The 18,169-nt window shown below is 44.1% G+C and overlaps 1 protein-coding gene across 1 annotated transcript in view; it reads right to left on the bottom strand.

Annotated features, from left to right (window-relative positions):
* ZFYVE16 (zinc finger FYVE-type containing 16) overlaps window positions 1–18,169 on the bottom strand; it is a 258,233-nt gene that overhangs the window by 235,028 nt on the left and 5,036 nt on the right. The window contains 1 exon segment of the mRNA XM_030193331.1: window positions 1,543–1,651. Within this exon segment, the coding sequence (XP_030049191.1) occupies window positions 1,543–1,612 (70 nt within the window). The 5' untranslated portion in view covers window positions 1,613–1,651.

The following is an 18,169-nucleotide window of genomic DNA, read 5'->3' as shown; positions in this document are numbered from 1 at the left end:
AATAATTACATCTACTCCGTGAATTAGTTAGGAATTCCAGAAACTCCCTCCTAGCCCTCAGTTTCCTAAAGGAAAGAATCTTTGTTTCTTCATATTCTTGTAATTCCTCAGAAATAGTGAAATGCCTCTTAGGTTTGGACTATAGATGAATATTATAATATTATAATTGAAAATTGTTCAAATTTCATCCTATATTGTAAACATATAGTTATAACTAATATGTTTTTTTCCTTTTGTGTTTCTTGTTCTTTTTAAATGTTTTGTGTCTATATAAGATGGAAAATTTGTATAGAGTTGTAATATAATTTTTTTCCTTTCTCAATCATCTTTGCCAATCATGATGTATTCTTGAAATTATTATAAAATTCTAAATAAAAAAAAAAATAATAATAATAATAATAAAATAAATAAAAAATAAAGCAAACATAAGTATATGGGAGTTTTGTGCCTTGATTCACATGACAAACCAAGTGGTAGCTAGGTATGGTGACTATAAAGCTCTATGTCCATGTTCAGGGGGTCAAGTTAAGCAATACTGTTATCCCAATGCACACATGAGTTCCTACTTCTACTTTTCCTAGGGCAGGGGCGACCCAAAACAATCTACTGCCTGAGGTGAGCAATAAGCTGTCGCCCTGGCTCCTCTACCGCCACCACCCTCCCCCGCAGTCTGACATCTCCCTCCTTGCTTCCCCAACTCCCTTCCCGAATTTACCTTTTATTTTCTTGTTTTTCAAAAGGCAGCGGCAGCGATTCCCATAGGCTGCCCTGCTGCCGGTCCCTTCTCTACTACAGCCTGCCTCTGAGGAAACCTTAAATCAGAAAAATGGGCGGCAATAGAGAGAAGGGGCCAGGACCAGTGACAGGGCAGCCTATGGGAATCACTGCCGCCGCCACCACCACCTTTTGGAAAACAACAAAATAAAAGGTAAATTTGGGGAAAGGGGATGAGGAAGGAGGGGGGACGATGCTGCCTTAGCAGAGTGCTGCCTGAGGCCCCTACCTCAGTTGGTCTAATGGTAAGGCCAACACTCTCCTAGGGAACTCAATACAGATGTATATAAATGAGGAAACAAAGATAATGTTGGAAGATTTAATTGATTTAGAAACTACCATCACTTTCAGGAAAGCTAAAACTAAGGGGCCCTTTTACTAAAGCTTAGTGTGCCCTAAATGCTAAGTAGCCCTTTTATACCTATGGGCTTCTGGACATCAGCGCATGCTACGCTTTCGTAAAAGGACACCTAAATCTACAAGAAGTTTTCTGGAAAGGGTTTTTCAAGTATTGGTAATAATTACTGCCACCTTTAACCCCTACTATGCTACTGTATGGCAGTTTGAACTAAAAAGAGGTGATCTTACAGCAATGATGGTAGTTTTTATTCTACAATTTTATATAATGATGCACAAATATAGCTCTTTATTTTTTGCTGTTTTACACTGGCTGAGTCAGCGTATATTTGACTCCTATTGCTGAGTTCTCATTCTTCTAAAAAAAAAAAAGACTACAAAATTCATGGTTGTATCAAGGGAATGACAAACCTGTGTTCTGCTCAAAGTCATCCAGTAGTTTATCTAGGTCGCAAACAGCAGCTCTGAAATAACTGTCCATTCTATTTCTGGATCCAGAATGAACTTAGCCCTCTTGGTTCTAGAGAAGAAAATATAAAAAATTATTCACAATATTAACAGGTCTTATGAAAATCATATCTAAATGCTTTACATAAAATAAATCAATTTCACTAAGAAGAACCCTTACAGAGTCTGGAGACCAGACTCGGAGAGCTGTAGAACGTATTCAATCTGGGTTTCTGTAGGGCAAGAAAAAAGATCTAAAGCCTTACCCTCACACCAGACAGCAAACTTCCTCCACTTGAAAGAATAACACCTCTTAGTAGACTCTTTCCTGGAAGACCTGCAAGATCCTGGAGACAGCCAAGCTTACTGCCCGCAGCTCCAAAAGGTAGATTGCCACGACACCTCTGTGGCATCCCAGAGACTCTGGAAACTGTGCTGCCCATAATGCTGCCCCCAACTTGTCAGGCTGGCATTGGTGACCACCATTGTCAAAGACCGAGACATCAGAGGAAGTCCCTGCTTCAGGTTGAATGACCGAAGCCATGCTGATCCTGGCCTCTGCTGCCCAGCAGATTATAACCCTGGATGAAAGGGACTGCTGAAAGGGACTCATATGTGTCGTGCCCACGGCACCACTTTGAGCATCACTGTATAGTCCCAGGTCCGAGGCTGAGGATCCCTCAACAAGAGTCGCACCTGAGACTGCAGTTTGTCCCTCCAAAGGTCTGGAAGAAACACTTCCCCTGGGCTGCATAGAATGTAGTCCCAAATCCTCCAGAGACCGAGTGGGCACCTGCTGACTCTTGAAGATGTTGATCACCCAAACCAGAGACTGCAAAAGACCGATCATCCTGGAAGTAACCTTCAAATTCCCCTAAGCTGAGCACAACCTGATCATCCAGTCATCCAGGTACGGATGGACCTAGATACCTTCCTTTTGCAGAAAGCCCACCACTATCATGACCTTGGAAAATGTCTGAGAGTGGTCTTAAACACAAAAGGCTTTGCCTGGAACTGAAAATGCCAACCTAGAACTGCAAAGCGCAAAAACCATTGATAAGGCAGCCAAATGGGAATGTGGAAATACAACTCCTTAAGATCGAGTGAGGCGAGGAACTCTCCCAGTTGCACCACTGATCATAGAGCATAAGATCTCCACCCGAAAGTGTCAGACTTTCAACCATCTGTTGGCCTGCTTTAGGTCTAAGAACGGTGTAAGGAGCTGCCCTTTTTAGGCACCATGAAGTAATGGAATAGTGGCCCCTGCCTTGATCCAGAGGGGACACCGGTAGCACTGCTCCTAGATCCTGCAGAGTGGCCAGCACAGCCTGCCTTTTGCACAAAGCTTTGCATGGGGACACCAAATAAATAAATAAATAAATTTTTAAATCGATGGTTGGAGCTGCAAACTCTAGCCTCTAACCCTTTCGAATAACATCCAAGACCCACCAGTCAGACGTAATGGTGGCCCACTCCCCGAAAAATGGGACAGCTGTTTCCCAATGATCTCTGGCAGAGAACGGGCAGCCTTCCATCATTGTGATGAGTGGGAAGCTGGCAAAGCGCAGGAAGGCTGCCTGGCTGATCTTTTATCAGAATGAAAGGACTGGTTTTTTGCTGGTATCGGAGCCTCAAGAAGGACATCAAGCACTCCAGCCAGTACCTCTTCAAGTCCTTCAGGCGTGTGCTGTGTTTGGGAGTCCTCTAGGTCTTTGACTAACTTCTCCAAATCCTCTCCAAAGAGGAACTTCCCTCAAAAATGGAAGCTTAGTGAGGCGCTGCTTTGAAGCAACATTTGAGGCCCAATGCCAAAGCCATAAGAGGCACCGTGCAGTAATGGCCAATGCCATCTACTTTGCCCAGACTAGCTCATACAGGGAACCAGCGAAATACTCCAGGTCAGTCTCCATACTTGGAAGCTCCAAGGCTTGAGCAGAATCTGAGCTCACCAAAGAGTCTGCGCCTACTGCTCCCAGTGCAGACATGCCCTGGTCACACAAAACTGTAGACAGCCGCCTGCAGGGACAATGCCCCCACCTCAAAGGACAGCTTCAATACAACTTCTGGTGCCCCACATCCTTCAACACAATGCTACCCTCCACTGGTAAGGTGATCTTCTTGGTCACAACAGTGAACAGTGAGTCCACTCTAGGCAACTTGAACCTTAGGTTCCTCCAGAGAAACTGGGTAAATGAGAGACATCACTCTTGATAACTTTGAACTGGCATCCAGTGTGGACCACACTGTGCTGCAATTAATTCCTCAATGGCTTTGTGAACCAGAAATGCCTTAGGCAGGTACCCAATATTAGCCATCTTAGCTTTAGCCACCGCCTGGGTGGGGGACGTCCGACGTCAAAATATTCAGGGCCTCCAGAGACTTGGATATAAAGGAGGGCAACTCTTCCTTACAAAGATGTTAACAGCCGAGGGGTCATCGGCCTCATTGTTTAAAATCTCCCTCTCCTCCACCAGATCTACCAGTGGAGAAGACAGGGATGCCGAAGAAAAAGCGCCTTCCGACAGCGCAGGCAAAGAAGGAGAAAAGACATCCCCTTCAAAACTGGCGCTCACTCTCCTCCACTTGGAGGAAGAATCCCCCTGATCCTCAAAGGACCCATCAGCACAGCAGCCGCTGATAGACCCATTTGAGCAGGCAGGCCTGATGAAGAAGAACAATTCTGGGGAAAAGGGTTCCTGCCCTGCAGAGTCCAATGGAAAGCTACGCAAAGCTTCAAAAGCTCTGAACAGAATCATGACTGCTTTGCTCACCTGGAGAATGATCAGGCCTTCTAAGATGGCCGTGGCTAGGGCCACTTCTGGCAGAGGGATAACCACCAAGCAAAGGAACCCCTCCTTCGAACGGGAAAGATAAATCCCCGCCATTTCTGCACCAGCTGCCAAATCTGACCTCAAACCACATGCAGTGCACTGCCCAGAAACTGTTCAGCGCTTTCCACAGAGCAAGCAGAGTTTAATGAGCTATGCCGCCATAGCTGATACTGCGAACCATGACAGGAATTAAGAATTTAAAAGGATGCTCACCCCTCCCTCCCACAGGGAAGCTCAAAGTAGCCATCTCTCTATCCAAATAGCTGGCTAGCACAGCTAAAGAAGCCTCTCCTCTAACCCATAGCCACAGTAGCAGTAAACTGCTTCCCAAGTTCCTTTTTTTCTTTGAGGAAGAAGCTCAAATGAAGGGGAAAGGCAGCCAGAGAGGGGGCTGGGGGAGGGTAGAGACCTGGCACCACCAGGTGTAACTCAAATATAGGAACTGACTAGCCTATACCCCTAGGCTCAACTGAACTGAGCAACCCAGAACAGGAGCCGAACACCAGACGAGCACAGGAGCTGAGAAGACTGTCCACTCGACTGCCCAGGAAGCATACTGTCCTTAAGACTGAAATCAGTTCAGTGCTCTATCTCCACCTGCTGGTAGGTGGTCACAACCCATTCATCTCTGGATTCATCTGCTGTAGATGACAAAGAAGGAAAGTCACTTTATTAAAGAACTGTGTTGTAACAGATGAGGTTTTTTTTTTTTTATTTGTACCCCGCACTTTCCCACTCATGGTAGGCTCAATGCGGCTTAGGTACTTATTTGTACCTGGGGCAATGGAGGGTTAAGTGACTTGCCCAGAGTCACAAGGAGCTGCCTGTGCCTGCAGTGGGAATCAAACCCAGTTCCCCAGGACCAAAGTCCACCACTCTAACCACTAGGCCACTCCTCCACTCAATACAATACAGCTTTTCTATTGTAAACTGCCTTAATATGGTTTGTAAAAAGTGATCAATCAAAATTGGCTGCGACAGTATCCACAATCATTTGTTCTCCTACCTAGAGACCCCATGATACTGGGTGTGAGGGGGTATACAGAACACTGCCCCTATCCCTTAAGAAAAGTCCCTCCGATAGCCTGGGCCACCTTAAGAACAGTCCCTCCAATAGTCTGGACAACCTTAAGAGAACTAGACCTGCCCGGGAGGAGGTGAGCTGGGAGAGGCAGAGCCCACTCCTAGCAGTATAGAATTCAGAATATTATAGAACTAGTCATCCACATACAAAAATTCAAATTTCAAATATTCAACACAATCTCATAGTAGTGTAGTAAAAGGAAGGAAAGCCTCAAAGAGCTCCAAACCTGAAGGTTTATAGAGGTAAGTGTGATCACAAAGATCTACTCTTCATCATTGACTAAAAAAAAAAAAAAATTCCAGTAGTGTTAAAGCTTCTGAATTATATCATAAAATATTTATGTCTTTGGCTTATAAAAGCTCTAAACATTAAATCTTTTCTTTAATGCTGTACTTATCTTATCCAAAAGTCAGCCAATGTAAAGCACTACTTGCAACCCCTTGAGCCAGTCTCCATTCTCCCAGGACCAACTATGGGCAGCGTTTTGCTTACCTGCTTCAGGGTCCAAACGACAAGGCTGTCAAACAGAAAGGAGAAAACTCACAACATCGCTCTACATATCAAAATACACAACCTACACCACCAGAGGACAGATTGATCCTGCTACATTCTGGCAACAGATCTACAAAAATGAATAGTTAGAACAGACAGACTCCAAATACTATCTCCAAAATTGGGACGATAGATGCAAGAACATACTAGACGAAATTGCACCACTATAAACAAGAACCACACGAAGACACAGCTTGATACCTTGGTTCAATGAAGAACTGAAAAAACTAAAAAAAACACAAGTCAGAAGATTCGAACGTGCTTGGCAAAAAAAACAAAAAATGAACATACACTCAAGGATTGGAAACAAATGCAAAGAAAATACAAATATACAATAAGACAAACCAAAAGAGCTTACTACAAAACCAAAATAGGACCAGAATACAAAGACGCACATAAACTCTACCAACTCGTGAATAAACTAATAGACACCACACTGGTCACCACAGACAGCACAGACACCCCATCGGCAGACCAACTTGCCCAATACTTCAATCAGAAAATTATAAAACTTTGAGCCACACTACCACTCAATACCACTGACCACGAAAAATGTATGGATTGCCTGGACCCTACTCCCGGTGAATACCCAGCAGACCGAACCTGGAATGACTTCTATCTGATAACTGAAGAAACCATCACTCAAGCACTCAACAAATTCTCCAAAACCCACTCCAATTGGATATTTGACCCAGCAACTTAATAAGGTTCGCCCCCAAACGCTTCATAACAGACCTTACGTCATACCTGAACTACATGCTACAACATGGACTTTTTCCCATGGACAAAGGAAATATATTACTTACACCCATACCCAAAGACTTAAAGAAAAAACTAAATGACACAACCAACTATCAACCAGTAGCATCCATCCCCCTGATAGTAAAACTAATGGAAAGTATGGTAACCAAACAACTCACCAATTACCTAAACAAATTCACAATTCTACATGAATCACAGTCAGGATTTCAATCCAACCATAGTAATGAAACAGTCATAACCACTCTTATAAACAAATTTAAACAACTAATTGCAACTGGAAACAATGTACTACTCTTACAATTTGATATGTCTAGCGCGTTCGACATGGTCAGCCACCAAATGCTCCCGAACATCCTAGACTACTTCGGGATTGGAGGAAACGTAATAAAATGGTTTAAAGGCTTCCTAACAGCAAGATCTTATCAAGTGATCTCAAACTCAAAAACGTCAACACCATGGAAACCTGAATGCGGAGTACCACAAGGATCACCGCTCTCACCAACCCTTTTTAACTTAATGATGACACCGTTAGCCAAATCGCTATCCAACCAAGGGCTTAACCCATACATCTATGCTGACGATGTCACGATATACATCCCATTCAAACAAGACATAACCGAAATCACAAATGAAATCACACACAGCCTCCAAATAATGAACTCATGGGCGGATACATTCCAACTAAAGCTGAACGCAGAAAAACACAATGTCTCATCCTATCCTCACAACACAACACAAACAAACCCAATACCATAAACACCCCAGACTACACACTTGCAGTCTCAGACAGCCTGAACATTTTGGGAGCCACAATTGACCGAAATCTCACACTCAAAGACCATGTGAAAAATACAGCAAAGAAAATGTTCTACTTAATGTGGAAACTTAAAAGAATCAAGCCTTTCTTCCCAAGGGAAGTATTCCGCAGCTTAGTTCAATCATTGGTGCTAAGTCATCTAGACTATTGCAATGCCATTTATGCCGGATGCAAAGAACAAATCATTAAGAAGCTTCAAACCGCTCAGAATACAGCAGCCAGACTCATATTTGGGAAAGCGAAATACGAAAGCGCCAGACCCCTAAAGGAAAAACTACACTGGCTACCACTAAAAGAACAAATTGCATTCAAAGTTTGCACCCTGGTCCACAAAATCATCCACGGAGAAGCCCCGACCTACATGTCAGACCTCATAGATTTGCCTATTAGGAACGCAAAAAGATCATCACACACACCCCTCAATCTCCACTATCCTAGCTGCAAAGGACTAAAATATAAATCCACATACGCGGCCAGCTTCTCATACATCTGCATGCAGCTATGGAATGCACTACCGAAGGCCATAAAAACAATGCAAGACCTAACCATTTTCCGAAGGCTCCTGAAAACAGATCTTTTCAAGAAGGCATACCATAAACATCCATCTTAAATACTAAATAATATCATCATACACAACCTAAACAAACAACTTTTATCACATGACTGCTTAACCTCTTTGCTATGAATGATCAAGCACTACCGATTTAAACCGTATGTCGAATAGGGACTCCCTATAGTCGATGACCTAATATATGTTACAATCCAATTTATTACTCAAAAACCTTCATTCAATACTATAATGTATTCCTCTTCACCATGTATGTATGCACATGGTATATGCATATACCATGATCTATTCCATATATATTATGTTTTATGTATGTTACCATGTATGTATGCACCTTAAAGAAATACTACTACTACTACTTAACATTTCTAGAGCGCTACTAGGGTTACGCAGCGCTGTACAAGTTAACAAAGAAGGATGGTCCCTGCTCAAAGGAGCTTACAATCTAAAGAACGAAATGTCAAGTTCAGGCAGTCTAGATTTCCTGAGTAGAGGTGTAGTGGTTAGGTACCAAAGGCGACATTGAAGAGGTGGGCTTTGAGCAATGATTTGAAGATGGGCAGGGAGGGGGCCTAGCGTATGGGCTCAGGGAGCCTGTTCCACGCATGGGGTGAGGCGAGGCAGAAAGGGCGGAGCCTGGAGTTGGCGGTGGTGGAGAAGGGTACTGAAAGGAGGGATTTGTCCTGAGAGCGGAGGTTACGGGTAGGAACGTAAGGGGAGATGAGGGTTGAGAGGTAAGGAGGAGCTGCAGATCGAGTGCATTTGTAGGTTAGTAGCAGAAGCTTGAACTGAATGAGGTACCTGATCGGAAGCCAATGAAGTAACTTGAGGAGAGGGGTGATATGAGTGTATCGGTCCAGGCGGAAGATAAGGCATGCAGCAGAGTTCTGAACGGACTGAAGGGGGGATAGATGGCTAAGTGGGAGACCAGTGAGGAGTAGGTTGCAGTAGTCAAGGCGAGAGGTAATGAGAGAGTGGATGAGAGCTCGAGTGGTGTGCTCCGAGAGGAAAGGGCGAATTTTGCTAATGTTATAGAGGAAGAAGCGACTGGTCTTGGCTATCTGCTGGATATGCGCAGAGAAGGAGAGGGAGGAGTCGAAGATGACACCGAGGTTGCGGGCAGATGAGATGGGGACGACGAGGGTGTTATCAACCGAGATAGAGAGTGGAGGGAGAGGAGAAGTGGGTTTGGGTGGGAAAACAAGAAGTTCGGTCTTGGCCATGTTCAGTTTCAGGTGGCGGTTGGACATTCAGGCAGCAATGTCAGATAAGCAGGCCGATACTTTGGCCTGGGTTTCCGCAGTGATGTCTGGTGTGGAGAAATAAAGCTCCATTCGTAACCCGGAAATAGCAACCACCATTACGGCAAATGTAAGCCACATTGAGCCTGCAAATCACTGGGAAAATGTGGGATACAAATGCTACAAATAATAATAATAATAATGAGAAGACTCTTACTGACTCTTTGAATTACTTTAGCCCCTATTCCTTCAAAACACACCCACAAGCAACCCCAGTACCATCCAGGACTATGTCTTCTTAAACGCAAATTCCGCCAAGTGGAACACAATTGGGCTAAGACAAAATTCCCATCCGTTCTATAAGTGGGTAAGGACCGCCACCGTCATTTTAACTATCATTTAATATTAGCCAAAAAGTCATATTTCTCATCACAGATTCAGAAAGCTGTAAACCCCACAAGAGAACTCTACTACATTGAGGCATATTTTCAAAGCACTTAGCCTTCCAAAGTTCCATAGGTTTCTATGGAACTTTGGAAGGCTAAGTGCTTTGAAAATATGCCTCACAGTCACTACCATCGCCAGAATCTTTATCAGACTATTTCCACACAAAGATTTCTACTCTTCAGGCTTTGTTCAGTAGCCACCCTCCTCTTTCTGTTCCTTACATCTCCCAGGTGACACTTCCCTCTTTCTGGTTCTACCGAATGGTCTTCTTTTCAAACACTGTCATTTGCTTCACCAACTAAAATCATGCAGTCTATGAGAAAACCCACTTTTCCTTTAGACACCCACTTCCCTAATCTTGGCTACTTATGGCAACCTTGGACTGCTCTCCTTTATCCTATCTCAGGTTAACCTTAGTCTGTCCCTAGGAACTGTTCTTTCATTTTGGAAGCAGGCAAGTTATCTGACCCATTCTGACGAAGCCCACCCTTGACACAGCAATACAGGCTCATTACCGGCCGGTCTCCGACCTGTTTTCTATCAAAAACTGTAGAAAAAAGTTTTTCTCCAATTAAATCAGTTCCTAGAAGAAACCTTAGCCTTGCACCCATGGCAGTCAAGATTTAGACCTGGCTGCAGTAGAGAAACGATCTTGACTTCAGTACTTAGTGATGTCCACTCTAATCTAGACCAGAGATGTATTGCTTGTTCAATTTCCTTTTTAAATGTTGATGACAGCAGCCTGGTTCCACCCTGATTAAGGTGGAGCCCATCTTTCCAGATTAGGACCCCCTTCCAGGCCTTCCTCAGATTGTTGCTCAGTTCCTAACAAATATAAAACCCTCATCTCATGCACACATTGAAACACTGGAGCTCTGCCTGTCTCTTGGGCCCTGAATGTGGAATGGGGAGCACTTCTGAAAATGCTACCCTGGAGGTTCTGGATTTCAACTTTCTACCTAAGAGCCTACACTTGGCTTCCAGAACCTCCCTCCCACATTTTCCTATGTCATGGGTACCCACACGTATCAAGACAGCCGGCTCCTCCACAGCACTGCTTAAAATCTTACCTGGCATATGATGTCTGTCACCTTTGCACCAGACAGGCAAGTGACAAAGCCAAGCTCATGTCCACCAGCCACCCAGTTATCTACATGCCTAATAATTGAATCTCCAACTAAAATGGCTGCCCTAACCGTTCCCTCCTAGGCAGAAGCCTGTGGAGACACATCCTTGGTGTGAGACAGTCTGAGACACGCTTCCATAAGACAAAGTAGTTGCAGCCAATGTTTCAAAATAAGATCCAAAAGCTTTTTTAATATGGGGCAGTATATGCATTGAGATCAGTATGTATATACAGCACACACACACACACACACACACATATATATATATATATATATATATATATATATATATATATATATATATATATATATATATATACAGTGGTGGAAATAAGTATTTGATCCCTTGCTGATTTTGTAAGTTTGCCCACTGACAAAGACATGAGCAGCCCATAATTGAAGGGTAGGTTATTGGTAACAGTGAGAGATAGCACATCACAAATTAAATCCGGAAAATCACATTGTGGAAAGTATATGAATTTATTTGCATTCTGCAGAGGGAAATAAGTATTTGATCCCCCACCAACCAGTAAGAGATCTGGCCCCTACAGACCAGGTAGATGCTCCAAATCAACTCGTTACCTGCATGACAGACAGCTGTCGGCAATGGTCACCTGTATGAAAGACACCTGTCCACAGACTCAGTGAATCAGTCAGACTCTAACCTCTACAAAATGGCCAAGAGCAAGGAGCTGTCTAAGGATGTCAGGGACAAGATCATACACCTGCACAAGGCTGGAATGGGCTACAAAACCATCAGTAAGACGCTGGGCGAGAAGGAGACAACTGTTGGTGCCATAGTAAGAAAATGGAAGAAGTACAAAATGACTGTCAATCGACAAAGATCTGGGGCTCCACGCAAAATCTCACCTCGTGGGGTATCCTTGATCATGAGGAAGGTTAGAAATCAGCCTACAACTACAAGGGGGGAACTTGTCAATGATCTCAAGGCAGCTGGGACCACTGTCACCACGAAAACCATTGGTAACACATTACGACATAACGGATTGCAATCCTGCAGTGCCCGCAAGGTCCCCCTGCTCCGGAAGGCACATGTGACGGCCCGTCTGAAGTTTGCCAGTGAACACCTGGATGATGCCGAGAGTGATTGGGAGAAGGTGCTGTGGTCAGATGAGACAAAAATTGAGCTCTTTGGCATGAACTCAACTCGCCGTGTTTGGAGGAAGAGAAATGCTGCCTATGACCCAAAGAACACCGTCCCCACTGTCAAGCATGGAGGTGGAAATGTTATGTTTTGGGGGTGTTTCTCTGCTAAGGGCACAGGACTACTTCACCGCATCAATGGGAGAATGGATGGGGCCATGTACCGTACAATTCTGAGTGACAACCTCCTTCCCTCCGCCAGGGCCTTAAAAATGGGTCGTGGCTGGGTCTTCCAGCACGACAATGACCCAAAACATACAGCCAAGGCAACAAAGGAGTGGCTCAGGAAGAAGCACATTAGGGTCATGGAGTGGCCTAGCCAGTCACCAGACCTTAATCCCATTGAAAACTTATGGAGGGAGCTGAAGCTGCGAGTTGCCAAGCGACAGCCCAGAACTCTTAATGATTTAGAGATGATCTGCAAAGAGGAGTGGACCAAAATTCCTCCTGACATGTGTGCAAACCTCATCATCAACTACAGAAGACGTCTGACCGCTGTGCTTGCCAACAAGGGTTTTGCCACCAAGTATTAGGTCTTGTTTGCCAGAGGGATTAAATACTTATTTCCCTCTGCAGAATGCAAATAAATTCATATACTTTCCACAATGTGATTTTCCGGATTTAATTTGTGATGTGCTATCTCTCACTGTTACCAATAACCTACCCTTCAATTATGGGCTGCTCATGTCTTTGTCAGTGGGCAAACTTACAAAATCAGCAAGGGATCAAATACTTATTTCCACCACTGTACACACACAGTGCACTCCATTTAAGTGCACATCGGATAAGCGCATGCTCTGTTTAACTGCCTGCCGTACTTCGGTCCCATTTTTGGCACCATCAATTTCTATGGGGACAAACTTCGGTTCAGCGCACCACTGATAAGTGCAAGATTCTCTTATATGCATGGTTCAAGACCGCTCCTCTGCAGGAAAGACTCCGCATAAACGTGTGCATGGAATATGGAAGCCAACTGGCATGCGACAACCAACGAGATTTCAAATTTACTGCCTCTAACTGCCACAGGCAGAATAAGCGAAAGAATGTTAGAGCGAACACCGGGGTCGTCGTCGCGGCGGAACTGTAAGACTTTAACACTGGCTGAATGAATAGAAGTTCTTAAAAAAATTAAAAAACAAAGTTAAGCATCTATTGCTAAAGAATATGGTGTCAATCCCAGTCAAATTTCACGTGTCTTGAAGCAGAAAGACCAGCTTCTGGAAGACTGGCAAAACAATACAAATCCACAACGGAAATGAAAACGGGCGGGAAAAGCTGAGGAGGTAGAAGATGCTCTTCTTCGGTGGTTTTCTCGAGTCAGGAGCAGACTGTTTCCTGTCAGTGGTCCACTGCTTATGGAGAAAGCTAACCAGCTGGCTGAGTCTTGGACTAACTGAATTCAAAGCCACTGTTGGATGGTTGGGAAGATGGAAGGGGAGGAACAGCATAAAATTCAAGAAACAGCATGGTGAGAAAAAAGCCATTGATGACTTTGGTGCTGAAAATTGGGTTGTTTCAGTTCTTCCTACCATCTTGAACGAGTTTGCACCTCGTGACATTTTCAATGCTGACGAAAACGGTCTCTACTGGCGAGCGATTCCTGATGGAACACTTGCATTCAAACATGCCGAAACTACTGGAGGTAAAATGTCGAAGGACCGACTGACAATCCTCCTTTGCTGCAATATGGATGGGAGTGAGAAGTTGGAACCCCTCGTCATTGGAAAGAGCAAACAGCCCCGTTGCTTCAAGAAAGTTAAGTGACTTCCTGTGTCATACGAGGCTAATGTAAATTCATGGATGACTGGGGAAATTTGGAAGCAGTGGCTAAAGAATGCGGGTACAAAAGCGTCAGATTTTGCTGCTTTGTGATAATTGTGCTGCACACAGGGATGATGTCGGGCTGTCTAACGTCAAGGTGGTCTTCCTGCCACCAAACACTACCTCTCTGATCCAACCTATGGATCAGGGCATAATAGCCAATTTCAAAAAACATTATCGGGCTCTTGTGCTACGTCATATGAGCGTTATGGATGACCAGACTGGCAAGGATAAACGTGCTGTTGAACTGGCTCGTAATCTATCACTGTTGGATTCCCTACATATGCAGAAAGAAGCCTGGAATCATGTCACACAGGCAAACATTGTGAACTGCTACAAGCGGGCAAGCTTTGTTGAGGATGTGGAGAGGGACGAACAGATGCAGCTGTTGTAAATGCGTCAGATGAACAGGTTATTGACATCCCAGCCGGTGTTACTGAAGAGGAGTTCCATCGCTACGTAGCTGTTGATTACGATCTACAAACAGCTGAAGACAGCACTGATGTCGAGATATGCGCCTACATGCAGGCAACAATGGCTGATGATGGAACAGATGACGAAATGAGCAGCGAGGCACATGCTGATGAAATTCAACAACCTCCTCCTGTCACTTTTGCAAGAGCGCTGAAGAGTCTCAACACCGTGCGGGCCTATCTGGAGGCCACTGGATGTCAGTGCTAAGACAGTTTTTACCGTCTGGCAGACGTAGTCTATGGAACTCACAGACCCAAGATTGTACAGAGGACTCTAACTGATTACTTCAAGTAAGCCTAATGTCAGTTAATGGAAACTGTATACTGTATGTATAATAATAAACAGTACTGTACATATGTTTATCAGATGTCAAGCTTCTTTGAGTCACAACAGTTAAGTGCACGCTCTGGTTAACTGCATGCATTTCTTTGGTCTGAGACCCTTGCACTTAAGCGGATTGCACTGTATATACACACACACATACAATTTGGACTCCTGTGTAAGCATCAGCTGTTATTTGTTAATGCTACTTCCATTGTTAAGCAAACTGATGAGAGGACTGGTAGCCTAGGGAAACAGGCATGAAACAGCATAACAGGCGATAGATCCTACCTGAATAGGCAGGATTAAAATAACAGCTGCAAACTGTGTTTTATTTTTTCCAGAATTATAGCAGGAAGTGTTTCTTTCCCTGTCAGCTTTGGAAAACGTACATTTCCTTTTTTTTTTTTTAAGCAACACACCTCTCCAGCACGAGGCCACTGCCTCCTGTCACAGCTCTGCATTTGTTGTAGATTCAAACAAGTGATGATCTAAACGTCTATGAAAGTTCTCCAAATGAAACATTTTGTGTGAAGCAGGGCTGCAAGTTAATCGCAGCATCTTCTGTCTCTCCCAAACATCTCTTATTATTATTATTTGTTACATTTGTATCCCACATTTTCCCACCTTTTGCAGGCTCAATGTGGCTTACATATAACCGTTAACGGAGTTACCGACGGTCTGAACAAATACATGGTATGAATGAATACAAAGTGATATTGTAGTAGAATGGGGTACATGTATGGTAGGTACAGTTGGGGGGAACTTAGAGAGGGAAATGGGGAAGAAGAGTCAGGTAATGTCTCTCTTCCACTCCCAACTCCCATCCTCGGCGTGATCTGGCATCTCTCCTCCCACCTGCAATTCATCAGTACGCCCCCTTCCCCCCGCCGGTCTACCTTAAAAGTGGTCTTCTGTTGGTCCCTGACAGCAGAAGCACCATTGCACATACTTTGCCTGGGACCTAGTCCGAAGCAGAACTAGAGGGGACAATGGTGGAAGCTATAGCCAAGGCGGTGAGGTCCAGCAGTCACGAGAAGAGCTAAGTGCTGCTCACCACCAACTTTGTGTTGCTGCTCATGGGGGTGGAGGGGAGGGAGGGAGGAAGGGAAGAGAGAGAAATAAAGGACTCCAAAGAAAGACAGAGATAATGGATCTGGGGAAAGAGGAGAAAGAAGCTAAAGAAGGGAGAGATGTTGGATCTGGGGGAAGGAATAATATCAGTTCTTTAGGGAATGGAAGAGGGATGGGATTTGATCTACTACTTTTACTACTAGCACTACTAGATGTATGCAGCACTGTACACTAAAAATTTAAGAGACAGTCCCTGCTTGACAGAACTTACAATCTAATCAAGACAGACAAGCCCAGCATCCTGTTTCCAACAGTGGCCAATCCAGGTCACAAGTACCTGGCAAGATCCCAAAACAGTACAATACAATTTATGTTGCTTATTCTAGAAATAAGAAGTGGATTTTCCCCAAGTCCATTTTAATAATGGTCTATGAACTTTTCCTTTAGGAAGCCATCCAAAACTTTTTTTAAACCCCACTAAAGTAACCGCTTTTACTACATTCTCTGGCATCGAATTCTACAATTTAATTACACATTGAACGAAGAAATATTTTCTCCGATTTGTTTTAAATTTACTACTTTCTAGCTTCATTGCGTGCCCCCTAGTCCTAGTATTTTTGGAAAGAGTAAACAAGCGATTCACATCTACTCGTTCCGCTCCACTCATTATTTTATAGACCTCTATCATAAGGGATTATGGAATTACTTACTTATGGTGAGAATGATTAAAAGAGACAGGCAGTGAATAAGAGTCAGGAGTTAAAAACAGCCTCAAAACCTGAAGCAATGGAGGGTTAAGTGACTTGCTCAGAGTCACAAGGAGCTGCAGTGGGAAATAAATAAGATACCATTAATTGTCTGATTAATCATAATTAAAAATTTTAATCAAATCGCAGCCGTAGTACCAGAGTTGAAAAACTGGGCAAACCTCAACTTTTATTTATCATCTGTGATTAACCGAATTATTAGTACATAAGTACATAAGTAGTGCCATACTGGGAAAGACCAAAGGTCCATCTAGCCCAGCATCCTGTCACCGACAGTGGCCAATCCAGGTCAAGGGCACCTGGCACGCTCCCCAAACGTAAAAACATTCCAGACAAGTTATACCTAAAAATGAGGAATTTTTCCAGTCCATTTAATAGCGGTCTATGGACTTGTCCTTTAGGAATCTATCTAACCCCTTTTTAAACTCCGTCAAGCTAACCGCCCGTACCACGTTCTCCGGCAATGAATTCCAGAGTCTAATTACACGTTGGGTGAAGAAAAATTTTCTCCGATTCGTTTTAAATTTACCACACTGTAGCTTCAACTCATGCCCTCTAGTCCTAGTATTTTTGGATAGCGTGAACAGTCGCTTCACATCCACCCGATCCATTCCACTCATTATTTTATACACTTCTATCATATCTCCCCTCAGCCGTCTCTTCTCCAAGCTGAAAAGCCCTAGCCTTCTCAGCCTCTCTTCATAGGAAAGTCGTCCTATCCCCACTATCATTTTCGTCGCCCTTCGCTGTACCTTTTCCAATTCTACTATATCTTTTTTGAGATACGGAGACCAGTACTGAACACAATACTCCAGGTGCGGTCGCACCATGGAGCGATACAACGGCATTATAACATCCGCACACCTGGACTCCATACCCTTCTTAATAACACCCAACATTCTATTCGCTTTCCTAGCCGCAGCAGCACACTGAGCAGAAGGTTTCAGCGTATCATCGACGACGACACCCAGATCCCTTTCTTGATCCGTAGCTCCTAACGCGGAACCTTGCAAGACGTAGCTATAATTCGGGTTCCTGTTACCCACATGCATCACTTTGCACTTGTCAACATTGAACTTCATCTGCCACTTGCACGCCCATTCTCCCAGTCATTGTAAGACAAATGACTTTGGGCCAGATGCACAAAAGCCCCCGGAAAAAAAACATGTGCTTTTTGTTCCCCAGAAAGAGTTACCGAGTTCTACATAGTGAGTGACGCTGGAAGGAAATCGCATGGAAATGAGCTACACGCAATTTCAATAAGCTGCTCGGTAGGGAAAGTGCCAGCATATAAGTAGAACAACCACCTGCTAAGCAGCTCATGTTTAGAACAGCATGTCATATGGACACGCTTCCACAGCTGAAGAGTTTGGAAACCCCTGTACAATGAAGTGCACTGCCCTTTACAGCTCCGATGAATCTGACTATCTGACTGGAGAACCAGGCAGGAGCCCACAAAGACAGTGGGAGCACGGCAGCGGATAGCACTGACCTCCTTACCTCTTGTAGGGTGTGTGTATGCAGGTTAGAGGCTAGGAGGA

This window comes from Microcaecilia unicolor, chromosome 2, assembly GCF_901765095.1.
Source record: "Microcaecilia unicolor chromosome 2, aMicUni1.1, whole genome shotgun sequence".
Classification (NCBI taxonomy): Eukaryota; Metazoa; Chordata; class Amphibia; order Gymnophiona; family Siphonopidae; genus Microcaecilia; species Microcaecilia unicolor.
Note: the sequence above shows the minus strand (reverse complement) of the source record. Positions and strands in the feature narration are given on the sequence as shown.